General features: G+C 48.7%; 1 protein-coding gene across 1 annotated transcript in view; it reads left to right on the forward strand.

The window, feature by feature from the left end:
• Stau1 (staufen double-stranded RNA binding protein 1) overlaps positions 1 to 8,421 on the forward strand; it is a 54,293-nt gene extending 45,872 nt beyond the window's left edge. Inside the window, exons 8-14 of the mRNA XM_071609004.1 lie at positions 78 to 221; positions 2,930 to 3,076; positions 4,205 to 4,280; positions 4,467 to 4,786; positions 5,407 to 5,529; positions 6,463 to 6,548; positions 6,996 to 8,421. Coding sequence (XP_071465105.1) covers positions 78 to 221; positions 2,930 to 3,076; positions 4,205 to 4,280; positions 4,467 to 4,786; positions 5,407 to 5,529; positions 6,463 to 6,548; positions 6,996 to 7,011 — 912 coding nt within the window. The 3' untranslated portion in view covers positions 7,012 to 8,421. The remainder of the gene's footprint in view (positions 1 to 77; positions 222 to 2,929; positions 3,077 to 4,204; positions 4,281 to 4,466; positions 4,787 to 5,406; positions 5,530 to 6,462; positions 6,549 to 6,995) is intronic.
• Positions 8,422 to 12,631: the final 4,210 nt, after the last annotated feature.

Here is a 12,631-nt window from a genome sequence, read left to right on the forward strand (position 1 = left end):
TGCTGACTCTGAACCAGCCGGGTCTTTCTTGGGAGCAGTGTGGCGCACAGTTTCTCCATATAGTGTTTCTTCCTCAGCTACAGACAAGCCCAGAGTATGGCCAAGGAATGAATCCCATCAGCAGACTGGCCCAGATCCAGCAGGCCAAGAAGGAGAAGGAGCCGGAGTACACGCTGCTTACCGAGCGAGGCCTCCCCCGTCGCAGGGAGTTCGTGATGCAGGTGGGTGGCGTGGCTGGGTCGCCCTTCTCTGACCACAACCAGACCCTGTATAAGTCCAGTCCAGGGGCTGGGAGCTTTCCCGAGGAGGCCAGTCCACTCTGCCATCACGAAGAATGTGCTGCTTGCAGTGATGTGGCAGTTTAGAGATGCCCACTGGCCGCTCACCTCAGGTGCTGCCATGTCCACGGGAGGAAGGTGGAGAGAGCGCTGGGCTGGTGGGTTCTGGGTGAGTCTTTCTTCCTCATCTCCTTGGAGGTTTATGATGATCTTTGCAGAAGATGACTAGTACATGTACTATCGACAGATCTGTTCCTGCTCCGTGTGCAGGGCCTGGACCATGGGGTTGGCTCTTCCTTATACTAGGGTGACGCTCACAGGGGCACGGAGGGTTTCTCCTTGTGCTGGGTTTATTAAACAGTTACTTCTCATGGGCACCTTAACTTACTTGCAACCTAAATTTAATTATTTTCTAATGAAAAACAGAATACAGCGGTCTTTCCCTATTCTGAGGTTTTACTTTCTGGAGTTTTTCCATGGTCACCCTGGGTCTAAAAATATTAAATGGAAAATTCCAGAAATAAACAATTTGTAAGATTTTTTTTTTTTAAGAGAAGAGAGAGAGAGAGAAGGAATCTTCTTTGTAGATGGACACAATACAATGCCTTTATTATTTTTTTTATGTGGTGCTGAGAATCAAACCCGGGTCCTACCCGTGCTAGTCGAGCGCTCTGCCGCTGAGCCACAATCCCAGCCCAACAATTTGTAAGTTTTAAGTTGCACACCATTCTGAGTAGCAGGGTACCTTGAGCCATTCTGCTCCATCCCAGAAAATTCTTTTGTCCAGCGTACGCACGGTGTATACTCCACCTGCTCATTCACCATGTAGTAGCCACCTTGATTACTAGATGGACTGTCATGGTGTCAGGGCCTGGTGACTGCAGTGTTGGGCGTCCACTGAGGGGTTGTAATGCGCCTTCTCAGATAAAGGACCTGCTGCATTTGACTCTTGTGTGGCAATTTGCAGCTCATGAACTGTCTGTCATCCTGGTGTTTCTTCTGCCGTGTCAGGAGACAAGAGGAGATGAGCCTCACATTCTCTAAGAGGAAACCACACTTTTTGGAGAGAATCGGTTTGCCCGAGACAGGTGGCTGGGAGACAGCCAGATGGGAATCAGTCCTAGGATCCTCTTCTACCAGGGAAGGGTTTCCTTGATCCTGTCCTTGTGACATTGTGCTTTTGGTTTTAGCAGCCAGGTACCTTGGTCAGCACCAATTTAGGAAGAGGGTGTAAGCAGGTGTGCCAGAATATGTTTAGCAACCAGCTTTTAGGGAAAGGTGGCATGGCCGGAAGGAGGTGCCTAGGCAGATGTCTCTAGAAGCACATGCACGTACATTTGGGCATACTCTAGATTCCACTGATGGAAAGGGGTGCGGCACACAGCTTGGATAGGATTCTCTTTTATTTGTTTGTTTGTTTGGTTTTTTTTATACATAACGGTAGAATGTATTATACTCTATGTATCACACATACATAGAGTATAACTTCCCATTCTTGTGAAAGTTATATTGTCGTGTGTTCATATATGAATATAGGGAAGTTACGGAAGACCCATCCCCCCCTCCCTCACATATAATTCTCTTTATCATAAATTTCATACACCTAGAACTTCACTGTGAAAATCACCAACACCAGTGTAACAAAATCAGCACTTAATGCTTTATTACAAGATCCGGTTTAGCTGGGCGCACCTGTGATTGATCTCAGCTACTTGGGAGCATCACAAATTCAAAGCCAGCCTGGGCGACTTAGCAAGACCCTGTTTCAAAATTTAAAATAATAAAAAGGGCTGGAGATATAGCTCAGTGGTAGAGTGCCCCTAAGTTCAGTCCTCAGTACCAAAGGGGAAAAGAAAAAACAGTATCCAGTTTAGCAAAGAGGTTTGCTCATGTTATTGACGAATCCATAATTTAGATTTTAATTCTAGCATGAATATTGGTTGGTTGATGGTTTTGTTTACCTTAATAAATAAGATGAAAGGAGAGCCATGACGATGTAACTTTGCCCATTTATAAATGATCAGTGCTTTCTCTGCTGAACTGGATAACTTTTACAGCCTAGCAAATGCTTCAGTTTCTTGTAGAGTTTAATGGCTGCAGACTTCACATACTTTTAAACTTAATCTGCATTAATAACCTTTTCTCCAACACTTTTAAGTCCAGAATTTGTCAGTAAATAACTTAATATCAAATAGGAACACTGGTGGATGTCTGTGGTGCATATATTCCTACAACAGCTGATTGCAAGTTTTTAGCACCTCTGGTCTTGTAGTTGGGAAAAGAGATGTGCAGTGGCAGACAGGCGCACTGTCGTATCCGACTTCCTTACGTTGATATGATGATGGGCAGCCCCTCAGGAGCAGAGATGGCTGAAATGTAGTCAAGTGGGAAGTGCTGAGTTTTGAGTATTCAGTATCCCTGTGAAGTATACGCTTATGTCATCTACGGTTTCATAAAGGCCATGTTTAACAGCCAGCTCTCCAAGAGATATTCAGTAACTGGCTCGCGTGGAGTGGGGCAGGCAAGCTGCAGAGCAGCCTGTCAACCCTGCCATCCAGCTTTGCCCGTTGCCAGGTTCCTTGGCCAGCATGCCAGCCCTTGCCTGCTTGTTGCTGAGGGTAAGCACTGCCTGTTCTGACTGCCTTGTTCAGGTGAAGGTGGGAAACCACACCGCAGAAGGAACGGGCACCAATAAGAAGGTGGCCAAACGCAACGCAGCTGAGAACATGCTGGAGATCCTTGGTTTTAAAGTCCCACAGGCCCAGCCCACCAAACCTGCGCTCAAGTCAGAGGAGAAGGTAAGCGCTTAGGGTCCTGCTTACAGCATGGCTTCCTCCCCAGCCCTAGGAACCCCGGCACCTGCGGGGCAGGCCCAGGGCGAGGTGTCCTCCTCCTCCCTGCAGTGGAGCCACTCTGCCAGCAGCCTCTGAACAGTTTGGACCAGATAGTGCACTTGGGGATTTCCTACCCAGGGGCTCCAGACAAGGCTTGGGGCCAAGCACTTATGTGTCAGTGTCCTTGCAGTCTGTGGAGACTTCACTGGAGGGCAGCTTGTTCCTGTCAAAGTTTGTAGGATGATGGGGCCTGACTTTAAGGAGGGTGATTCTGTCATTTGTGCTTTGAAAGTGAAGCCTACAGGAAAGATTGATAATGCTTAAACTTCTGTTGTGGAGAAGGCTTTGGTTTTTCTGGGCCAGTGAGCTGGTGTGATATTAGGCCAAATCTGTGGGATTGGGAATTCTTTTCTTTTAATAGAACACAAGATGAAAGTGATTCCATATTGAAAAATGCCAGCACAGCCTTGGATGCCCTCTTATTTCCAGTCACTGACAACCTGTTGGGATAAACCTGAAATCAGGTGTGGCCACTCATCTCTGCCAGTTGTATTGATAAAGGCCACACAGTTCATCATTGGGACCCCAAACATTTGTCTTTAGAGTTGGTATTTGGGTTTTTCATTTCAAAAATCTTGTAGAGCATTCATTAGCATCCTTATCTTGTTAGTTTTCAGAAACGGATCAAATTTTAGATAGCAACATCCCCCACCCGCGAAGTGTTACCTTAAGAAGTGTCATCTGATTCCTAGATTGGGAATCGGCTCCAGGAAACAGTCTTGATACGTGGTCAGCTTCCATCTAAGAGCTCCTTTCCCACTTGGATCTGCTCCGACAGACTAGCACCTTCTTCTGGTCAAGCCCCCCACCTCCAACCCCACCCCATGCTCCGAGGGAGAGCAGCTCTGCCTGTGCGGGGCTGTCGCCACCCTCGGTGTTCTATGGATGGGCAGGTGTCGGGTAGGGCAGGGTTTTCCAGCTGAAGACCTCGTTTGAGCCAGTTGGGTTTGTAGTTCTGGGTAGCAGGAACTGCGATGTCAATGGCTTCATTTATACTCATACCCGTCCTTCTTTCCCCCCCTCCCATTTAAGACACCAATAAAGAAACCAGGGGATGGAAGAAAAGTAACCTTTTTTGAACCTGGCTCTGGGGACGAAAATGGGACTAGTAAGTGTGATCTTCGTGTGATCCAGATGTGGTCCTGGGGATTGCATGCTTCCTGAGTGAGCGGTGTGACTCGCAGTGTCAGCAGCTATGGCCCCCTTGGAGCTGGGGTGGCGGGCAGTGGGTGCAGTGTCGGGCGTCCTCTGGTGGTGTACGTGGGTTTGTGTTTATCTGTGTGTCCCTCCTCAGGTAATAAAGAGGACGAATTTAGGATGCCTTATCTCAGTCATCAGCAGCTGCCTGCTGGGATTCTTCCCATGGTGCCCGAGGTCGCCCAGGCCGTAGGAGTTAGTCAAGGACATCACACCAAAGATTTCACCAGGGCAGCTCCAAATCCTGCCAAGGCCACGGTAACTGCCATGATAGCCCGAGAATTGTTGTACGGGGGCACTTCACCCACAGCCGAGACCATTTTAAAGAATAACATCTCTTCAGGCCACGTACCCCATGGACCTCTCACAAGACCCTCTGAGCAACTAGACTATCTTTCCAGAGCCCAGGGATTCCAGGTAACTGGTAGGCCTGAGGTGGGAGGGCTGGGCTCCTCTCAGAAATTGAGCTTCGCACTCTACGCAAAATCAGACTCTTGCTGGGAGTGAGCTCAGTACTAGAGCGCCGGCCTAGTGTGTGTGAGTCCCTGGCTTCATCTCCATGCACTGGGAAAAACACAGAAGGAAGAGTAAAATGAAGTTCTGTGCCCCGGGGGTGGGAGGTTGGGGGGTGGGCAAGCAGTGGCTTGGCAGAAGGGTGATCCTGGACAGGGAAGGAGGTACAGCCAGAGTCACAGGCCTGTAGGGAAAAAGAAGGGCCTTGTCCTTTCATAATACCATTTTCAAGATCTAAGCAATCCTAAAAACAAAGCCTTTAACCTTTAGTGGTAGTTGCAACAGATCACCTGAGCTGACCCTTTGACCATTTGGGAAGGTCACAGCCTCTTCCATGCCAGGCATCCTTAGTTGGTATCTTCTAGGTTCCTGTAAAATTCTGGGCTGGTCCCTGAGCATCCAGGTGGGTGGTGGTGGTCACAGTAGGTAGGGTGCGTCCCAGACGCTGGCCAGGAGCTGCCACCCTCCACTCATTCATGCTTGCCACCTCCCTGCCCTGGCCTCAGTTCTCTTTCCCCCTCCAGGTTGAATACAAAGACTTCCCCAAAAACAACAAGAACGAATTTGTATCTCTCATCAATTGCTCCTCTCAGCCACCTCTGATCAGCCACGGTATCGGCAAGGATGTGGAGTCCTGCCATGATATGGTACGTCACCCCTGACCGGAGGGTTGGTGAGTGAAGCTGAGTGGTTATGTGGAGCTTGTCCTGGCCTCGGGGAGAGGGGAAGCCACTCTTCATAGATCTCGTCAACAGCTGCTGGACAGTGCTGGACAGTGCCTGTCTGTGAAGACCGACTTGGCTGGCCGGGCGGGTCTCTTCCTCTGTCTTACCTGTCAGGTGGCCTCGCCCTTCGCTCTCCCAGGCTGACCTGAGGGTTGACTGGGACCCTGGGGCTCCTCCTGAGACTGACTGTATTTACTTCATTCCCCACCGGCTCTGGGAATCGGGGTCCATGTCCGGGCCGCTGTGTTAAGCCCCTGTTCTGGTGTTCTGTTTAGATGAGTTTCTTAATGAAAAACACTAAAACTGAGAAAAGGGATTGGCTAACAAATCGAAGCTGTGGCAGTTCACTTAATGGAATATAATGCATGCATCAAATTAATGTCTGAAGATCATGTAATAAAAAGGAAAACGCATGTTAGGCTTTTGTTTGATAGTAGTATAGAAAATTCCTGTAGTCTGGTTACAGTAAGGTGTTAAAACTCCTAAGCGGCTGTCTGGAGGCTGGGCTCAGTGGTAGAGCAGTTGCCTGCATGTGTGAGGCCCTGGGTTTGATCCTTAGCACCACATATAAATCAATAAAATAAAGATCCATTGGCAACTAAAATATTTTAAAATACTAAGGAATTATTTCATAAAATGAACAGAGGTTGTGATTCGGTGAGGTAACTGTGACTAATCTATTTTATTAAATGTGTGTTTCAAATTAAAAATTCAGACATTTTCTTTGGTGGGTCCGGTTTACGAAGTTGCCTCATGTTTGCTGGGGCAGCAGGAGACCCCTCCTTCCCTGCTGGGGTGTCCTGCTGGAGCTGCCCGCCATGGCTGTGGTTTCACTCTCCCTTCTCTCCCCCTTAGGCTGCGCTGAATATTTTAAAGTTGCTGTCTGAGTTGGACCAACAAAGTACAGAGACGCCAAGAACAGGCAACGGGCCAGCGTCCATGTGAGTGAGCCGCCCGGCCCCCACCTGCATCTGCGCCCCCGGCTGCTGGCTGGGAAGCTGCCCCTGCCCCGAGCGTGCTCTCCCACCCACCTTCTTTAGGCGGAGTGCTGCTTGTTCTGGGTTTGCCACATTCCCATGGCTCAAAGCTGAAGTGTTCCTAAGGGTGCACAGTGGCAGACCTGGCCCTGCCCCGTCCCCCGCTCTCCTGCTCCCCCAGGGCTCGCGTGTTCACTAGTTGTGTAGCTCGTGCTCTCACTGCCCTGAGGCGAGCGTCCTCTGTCCCCCCTGCTTCCTTCACCCACGGGGTTGCTGGGAAGCTCTGCTCTAGCCTGGCATCGCCAGCGGGGCCTGCCCTGGTGGCCCTGGGGGTTTGCTGAGAGCAGTGTCCCCTCAGCACAGGGCTCTCACTTTAAAACTGGTGTCATTTTCATTTTTCCTTCCTTAAAGGTGTGGGAGGTGCTGAACATTTTCTGGCCGTGAACCATTTTGAAACGCAACATATATACTGAACACACTGAAACTGCTTTGAAAATTTGGAATTTCTGATACGTCCAAGTGGGCTGAGAGATGTGGTGGGTCAGAGGCGGGCGGCAGCATGGAGACCACAGCGACCCGAGGTGGCCAGCGGATGAGGCAGCTGCTGGGGGAGAGGCTCGTGGGCATCCAGCGGCGGCTCGGTGCTTGGCCTTTTTTTTTTGTCTCTCTTTGCTGTGTAAAAAAGAAACAAAACATGAACGTTCTTGTCCTGGTGACTCAGACACTTTGGGACAACCCTGGACAGCCACGCTGGAGAGAGGCCCTAGACCGGCCCCAGAGCTAACAGCACCAGAGAAAATCCAATGCTTCCTCCTCAGCTGACCTACCTTCCTAGCGGGCCGGCCACCCACCGCCTACGTCGTGCCCACCCTGAACACCACTTCCTCCCCAGTGAGGCGTGCTCTTCTTCGTTTCATTATTTTCTTTTGATTGATATGACACTATATAAAGTTTTCATTTGAGAGTTTCTCAATTGTATCTAGTTATATAGCACAGTTTAGAAACTTGTCTGAGACTGACTTTATCAGTACCTAACCGGCAAAGATCATATCCATGTGTGTGGTTATGCGTTCCTATTTCATTGGACTAACCCAGGACCCTTTCAGTAGTGCAGGTTGTGGCCCTTTGGTTTAGCTGAAAAAGTCCTGGACTTCTCAGAAAACTTGATGAAGTCTCCCACAGTTGTATAAATTGGACAATTTAGGAATTTTAAACTTTAGATGATCATTTGGTCCTTTTCTATTTTATTTTTATTTTTGTTAATGCAACAGGACTTAAATAAATGAACTTTGATCTTTGTTTTAAAGATTATAAAAAAATTGTGTCTATCCATCTGGCTCTTGAGGACGTTTAGCTTTCACCACACTGCGGGGTCACGCACACGGGCCCGCAGCTGACTCTCCTCGAGTGCTTGATACTGTTAATGACATCTCCGTGTTGGGCTGAGAAGAACGACCGTTTGTATATACAGCTGTGTTGCTTTTGATGCTGTGCTGTTGTACACACAGACGTGTGCACAGAGTCTGCTCTGTCCTGGTGAAGAGCACGTAGCCCTGCCGGTTCAGTACTGCTTCCACCCGTTGTCACGCTGGAACTTTCTCCCCATGGAATGTAAGTAAAACTTAGTGTTTGTCACCAATAAATGGTAATACTAAATTTTTTTTTAATTTATTTTTAAATGCCAGTATGTTAGGTTGGTCTCCTTCCAAGTCATCCCTCCCCTTTTTTATTTTTAAGAAAAAATGATTTGTAATGCTTGTGATTCCCTCTGGGCAAAATCTGAAGATCTGAGATAACTTTATATCAAACCATTGATCAATAAACAGCTACTAATGAAGTTTCTGGTCCTGTTGAGCAGTAACTGAAGAAGCCAGGGAAGCTGTGACTGAGGAGAGGGAAGTGAAGTGTCGGGGACAAGGCCAGCCGGGGAGCACATGGGAACACTTGGTGCAGGTGCCCTCCAGCCTGGTAGCTGGTGGTTAAGGGGCAGCTGGTGGTTCTGTTGACATTCATTCATTTCTGTGGTGCTGGGTATTGAACCCAGGGGTGCTCTACCACTGAGTTATATCCCCAGCCCTTTTTATTTTGAGACAGTGTCTTGCTAAGTTGCTAAGGCCGGTCTTAAAACGTGTAATCCTCCTGCCTCAGCGTCCTGAGTACCTGGGATTACTGTCTGATAAAAAAAAATTTTTTTAAGAACTATAAGGTTATAATGGCGGTTGTCTATGAAGTGACCATCTGACTTAACCAAAAGTGATCTGAAGGCATTTTATGTCTTCAAAATAACTAGACATGGGCTGGGGCTGGGGCTCAGTGGCAGAGTGCTTGCCTAGCAATGTGTGAGGCACTGGGTTCGATTCTCAGCACTGCATATAAATAAATGAATAAAATAAAGGTTTATCAACATCTAAAAAAAATACATTAAAAAAAAAAAAAAAAACTAGACTAGTGGGACAGTGACTTCCATTGAGGCAGGTGCCCCTGTAGGTTCAGAAGCCCTCAGGAGAGCCGGGTGTGGTCTGCAGCAACCAGTGTTCCTCATGTAGCTGGATGCTGAGTGGACAGTGGCACTTGGAAGGTGTCCATCTTGGGGTCTGCGTTTCTGGCCTGTTCCAGGCACTCCACAGAAGCAGCAGTGGCCTGGGCGAACTTGGGTCCACTCAGACCTGTTGACGTGAGCGTTAAGTGCTAAAAGCATCACAGTGAAAACCAGGATAGTTCAAGAAGAGCACATTGGCAAGCTTTCCGCCCCCTCCTCTCTGTACATTAAAACATAACCATCTTTTTTTTTTTTAACCTTTAGAAAGTGAACTTGTTTTGAAGTTACTTCAAACAGAAAAGTTGAATTTTACTGAAATTGCATCTGTACTCTCCCTGTCCCCCCAATTCAGATATTCCACCAAGTCAGGAAGTCAGCACCACCACCCCGTCCCGGGACCTCAGTTCTGGGCTTGTCGAGCAACACACGTTGCTTTGACCTTCCGGGCCGTCTGGTTGCTCGGCCGCCTGGCTGTCCTTGGAACTTCTCTGCAGTTGACCCTCAGCCTGCGTCTGGCTGATGATGACCAGGCTCCGCAGTACTTCTGAAGGGAAAGCCACAGAAATGACTCTCTGCCGTGTGTCACACCAGGGTTGAGGCGTAGGTGTCCATCAGCGTTGGTCACCCACTTGTGTCAGGTTGCTCCACTGTGGGTCACGCTTCCCTCGGTAACCGCGGGGTGTTGTGGGAGGCTAGTTCCTGCCGCGCTTCCTCCTTCCTTGCCCTCCACTGGCAACTCCCACTGAGCCCGCGCTGCACTCCCGAGGGCTCTTATTTCCCATTGATTCCGAGTATCGGCAGCTGATGCAGTCCTAGGTCACCATGGTAAGAACCCATTACCACCACCTGTTTTGATGCCTTCATCTTTTTTCCCAAAAGAGGCCACCAGATGTCTGTTCAAGGTGTCCTTTTAGCTGTGGAAAAGCATGCATACTTTATCACCTTCACCATGTTTTTTAAGTGTACGGCTTGGTGTATTATTTCCATAACATTCTGCCGTCCGTGCCTCCATGTCGGGGCTGTAAAACTGAGGCTGCCCCCGTTGGCCCGTGACTCCCCATGCCTCCTTCCCCCAGCCCCTGGCAGGCACCTGTGGTCGTGGTCATCTAAGTGTGAGTGGACTCCTGTGGCCTTCTTTGAGACTGGCTTGTGTTACTTTCATTTCGTGGTTTGCGCCGTCCCTGGGCGCCTCCACGCTTGGCTATTTGAAGTAATGCTGCTGGGGACATGGGCTTAGGTACCCCTCTGAGGCCTGGCTCTCAGTTCTTTGGAACATGGACTACAGGGGGTGCCACCGCATGCTGCGGCAAGGCTGTTCTCTAGGAACCTTTCCCACAGTGCTCTGTGGTGTTGAGGGGGCCCTCCTTGGCGCAGGTGATTCCGCCGTAGTTTTGACTGGCCTTCTCTGTGAGCGCGCTGCTTGAAGCCTATTTGTGGATCCTCTCTGGAGAACAGTGTTCAGACCATCTGTCCATTTTTAAATTGGGTTGGTTGTTGAGATCCGGAATTGGCTGGATATTCTAGGAGTCGGTCCTTTATCAGATACACGATTTGTGAATTTTTTCCTCCCATTCCATGAGTTGCCTTTTTACTGTTTACATATATATTTACACACACACACATTTTTTTCAGCACTGGGGATGGAACCCAGAGCCTTGTGCCTGCTAGGCAAGCTCTTCAACACTGAGCTGCCTCACCTGGAGCCTGTAGGTGTGTTTTTTTGGTAGTGGGAATTTAAACCAGGGTGCTCTACCACTGAGCCACATCCCTAAGCCCTTTTTATTTTGTAAGCTGCTCAGGGCCTTGCTGAGGCTGACCTCAGAACCATATTCCTCCTACCTCAGCCTCCCGAGCCCTTGGGTGTGTGCCACTGTCCGGTTCGTGTGCCCCTTTGATGGACAAATTTCATGAAGTTGCCTGTGCCGTTAGTATCACATCCAAGAAATGGCTGCCAAATCCAGTGCTGTGAAAGAAGCATTTGCTGTGTTTTCCTCTAAGAGTTTTATAGTTTTAAGCCTTACATTAAGGCTCCTAATCCAACGTGTTTTACCTTCCTGGTGGGCATTTTCTCGGCAACCTTTGTTCTTTCCCTGTTGAATGGTCTTGTGCCTTTGTTAAACACCTATAATCCCTGTTACACAGGCTGGGTTCAGGCCTCCGCACTGTAAAGGAAAGTCACTTGACCATATTTGTGAGGGACTGTTTATAGGTTCTTTGAGTCTATTCCCTGATCTGTTTTGTCTTTTTAGCAAGATTTGAAATCAGGAAATGTGAGCCCTCCCTCCAGTTTTATATTTTAGGTTGTCTTTTGTTAATCAGGGTGCCTTGACATTTCTATTTGAATTTTTGGATGGGCTTTTCTGTTCCTGCACAGCTGCAATTTGCCACGCTGTGAGTGGACTTACTGAATTTCAACTTGTTAGGATGCCTGGGATTCATCTTGTCCTTTTCCGGTCTAAAAAAAATAAATATTAAAAAAAGAGCAACCAGTGCTACTGAGGTGTTAGAGGGCCTGGGCCCAGCGGTCTGTGTGGGTGTCACACGCATTTGTGTTCACCTGTGGCGCTGAGGATCAAACCCAGGCCTCACACGTGCAAGGTGGGTGCTCCACTACTGAGCTACAGCCCCAGCCCAGCCCCGTCCTCTTCTCCTGCCCTTCTGTTCCTGGAATATTCTTATGCCAAGCTCAGACATTCACTGGGTGCTTTATCTTAAACCCCCACAAAGGCATGTGAGCTATAGCACTTGGAAAGAAACCTGAGGCTGTGGATGTGGTGCTGGAGCTCACCTGTTCCATACAGTTAGAAGCCTAATGATTAATGAAGCAGCACAATTTTTTTCTTGGGAGTTCTTTGCTACTGTGTATTTGTACTGTTTGTTTTAATGCATGTATACAAAATATACAAATATAGAATGTATGTGTGAAACTATTCTAATTCATCATCGTTTAATTGGCATCCCACTGTTAGAAATGTGTACTTTATTATGTGCTTATTAACCCCATTTCAAATTTTTAAAGTCCTTTGTATATTCTTTCATAAACACTTAAAACCACGCTGGGGCTGGGTGGTAGATTGCCTGTCCAGCATTTGTGAGACCGTGGGTCCAGTCCCAGGCACTGCAGACCAAACCAGAACCAAAGAACCCCACAAACTGCTTCGACCATGCGCCCAGGAAGACTGCAACGGCAGCAGCGGGGCAGTCTGTGCAGCCACAGCAATTGTTTAAATGGAAGGCAGCACCTGCGTGGCCATAGGGCGTCAGCACTCGACTTCACAGCCCCAGTGCGTGGGTCCCCGTTCCTTAGGCAGGGCTAGCAGCCTACCCACCCCCACCCTAGGTCATCACTGTGTTCTGACGGATTGGTAGGCGGGGCGCCCTAAGGACTCTGCTTCTTTCTGGCTGCTAAGGGACCCAGGTTGGCTTGAGATGCTCTGGTTTGCAAATCCCTTGGGCCTTTGTTTCTGTGCAGATATTCCCTTGGGGTCTGGCTCCCTGGTGTCCACAC

This window comes from Marmota flaviventris, chromosome 2, assembly GCF_047511675.1.
Source record: "Marmota flaviventris isolate mMarFla1 chromosome 2, mMarFla1.hap1, whole genome shotgun sequence".
NCBI lineage: Eukaryota > Metazoa > Chordata > Mammalia > Rodentia > Sciuridae > Marmota > Marmota flaviventris.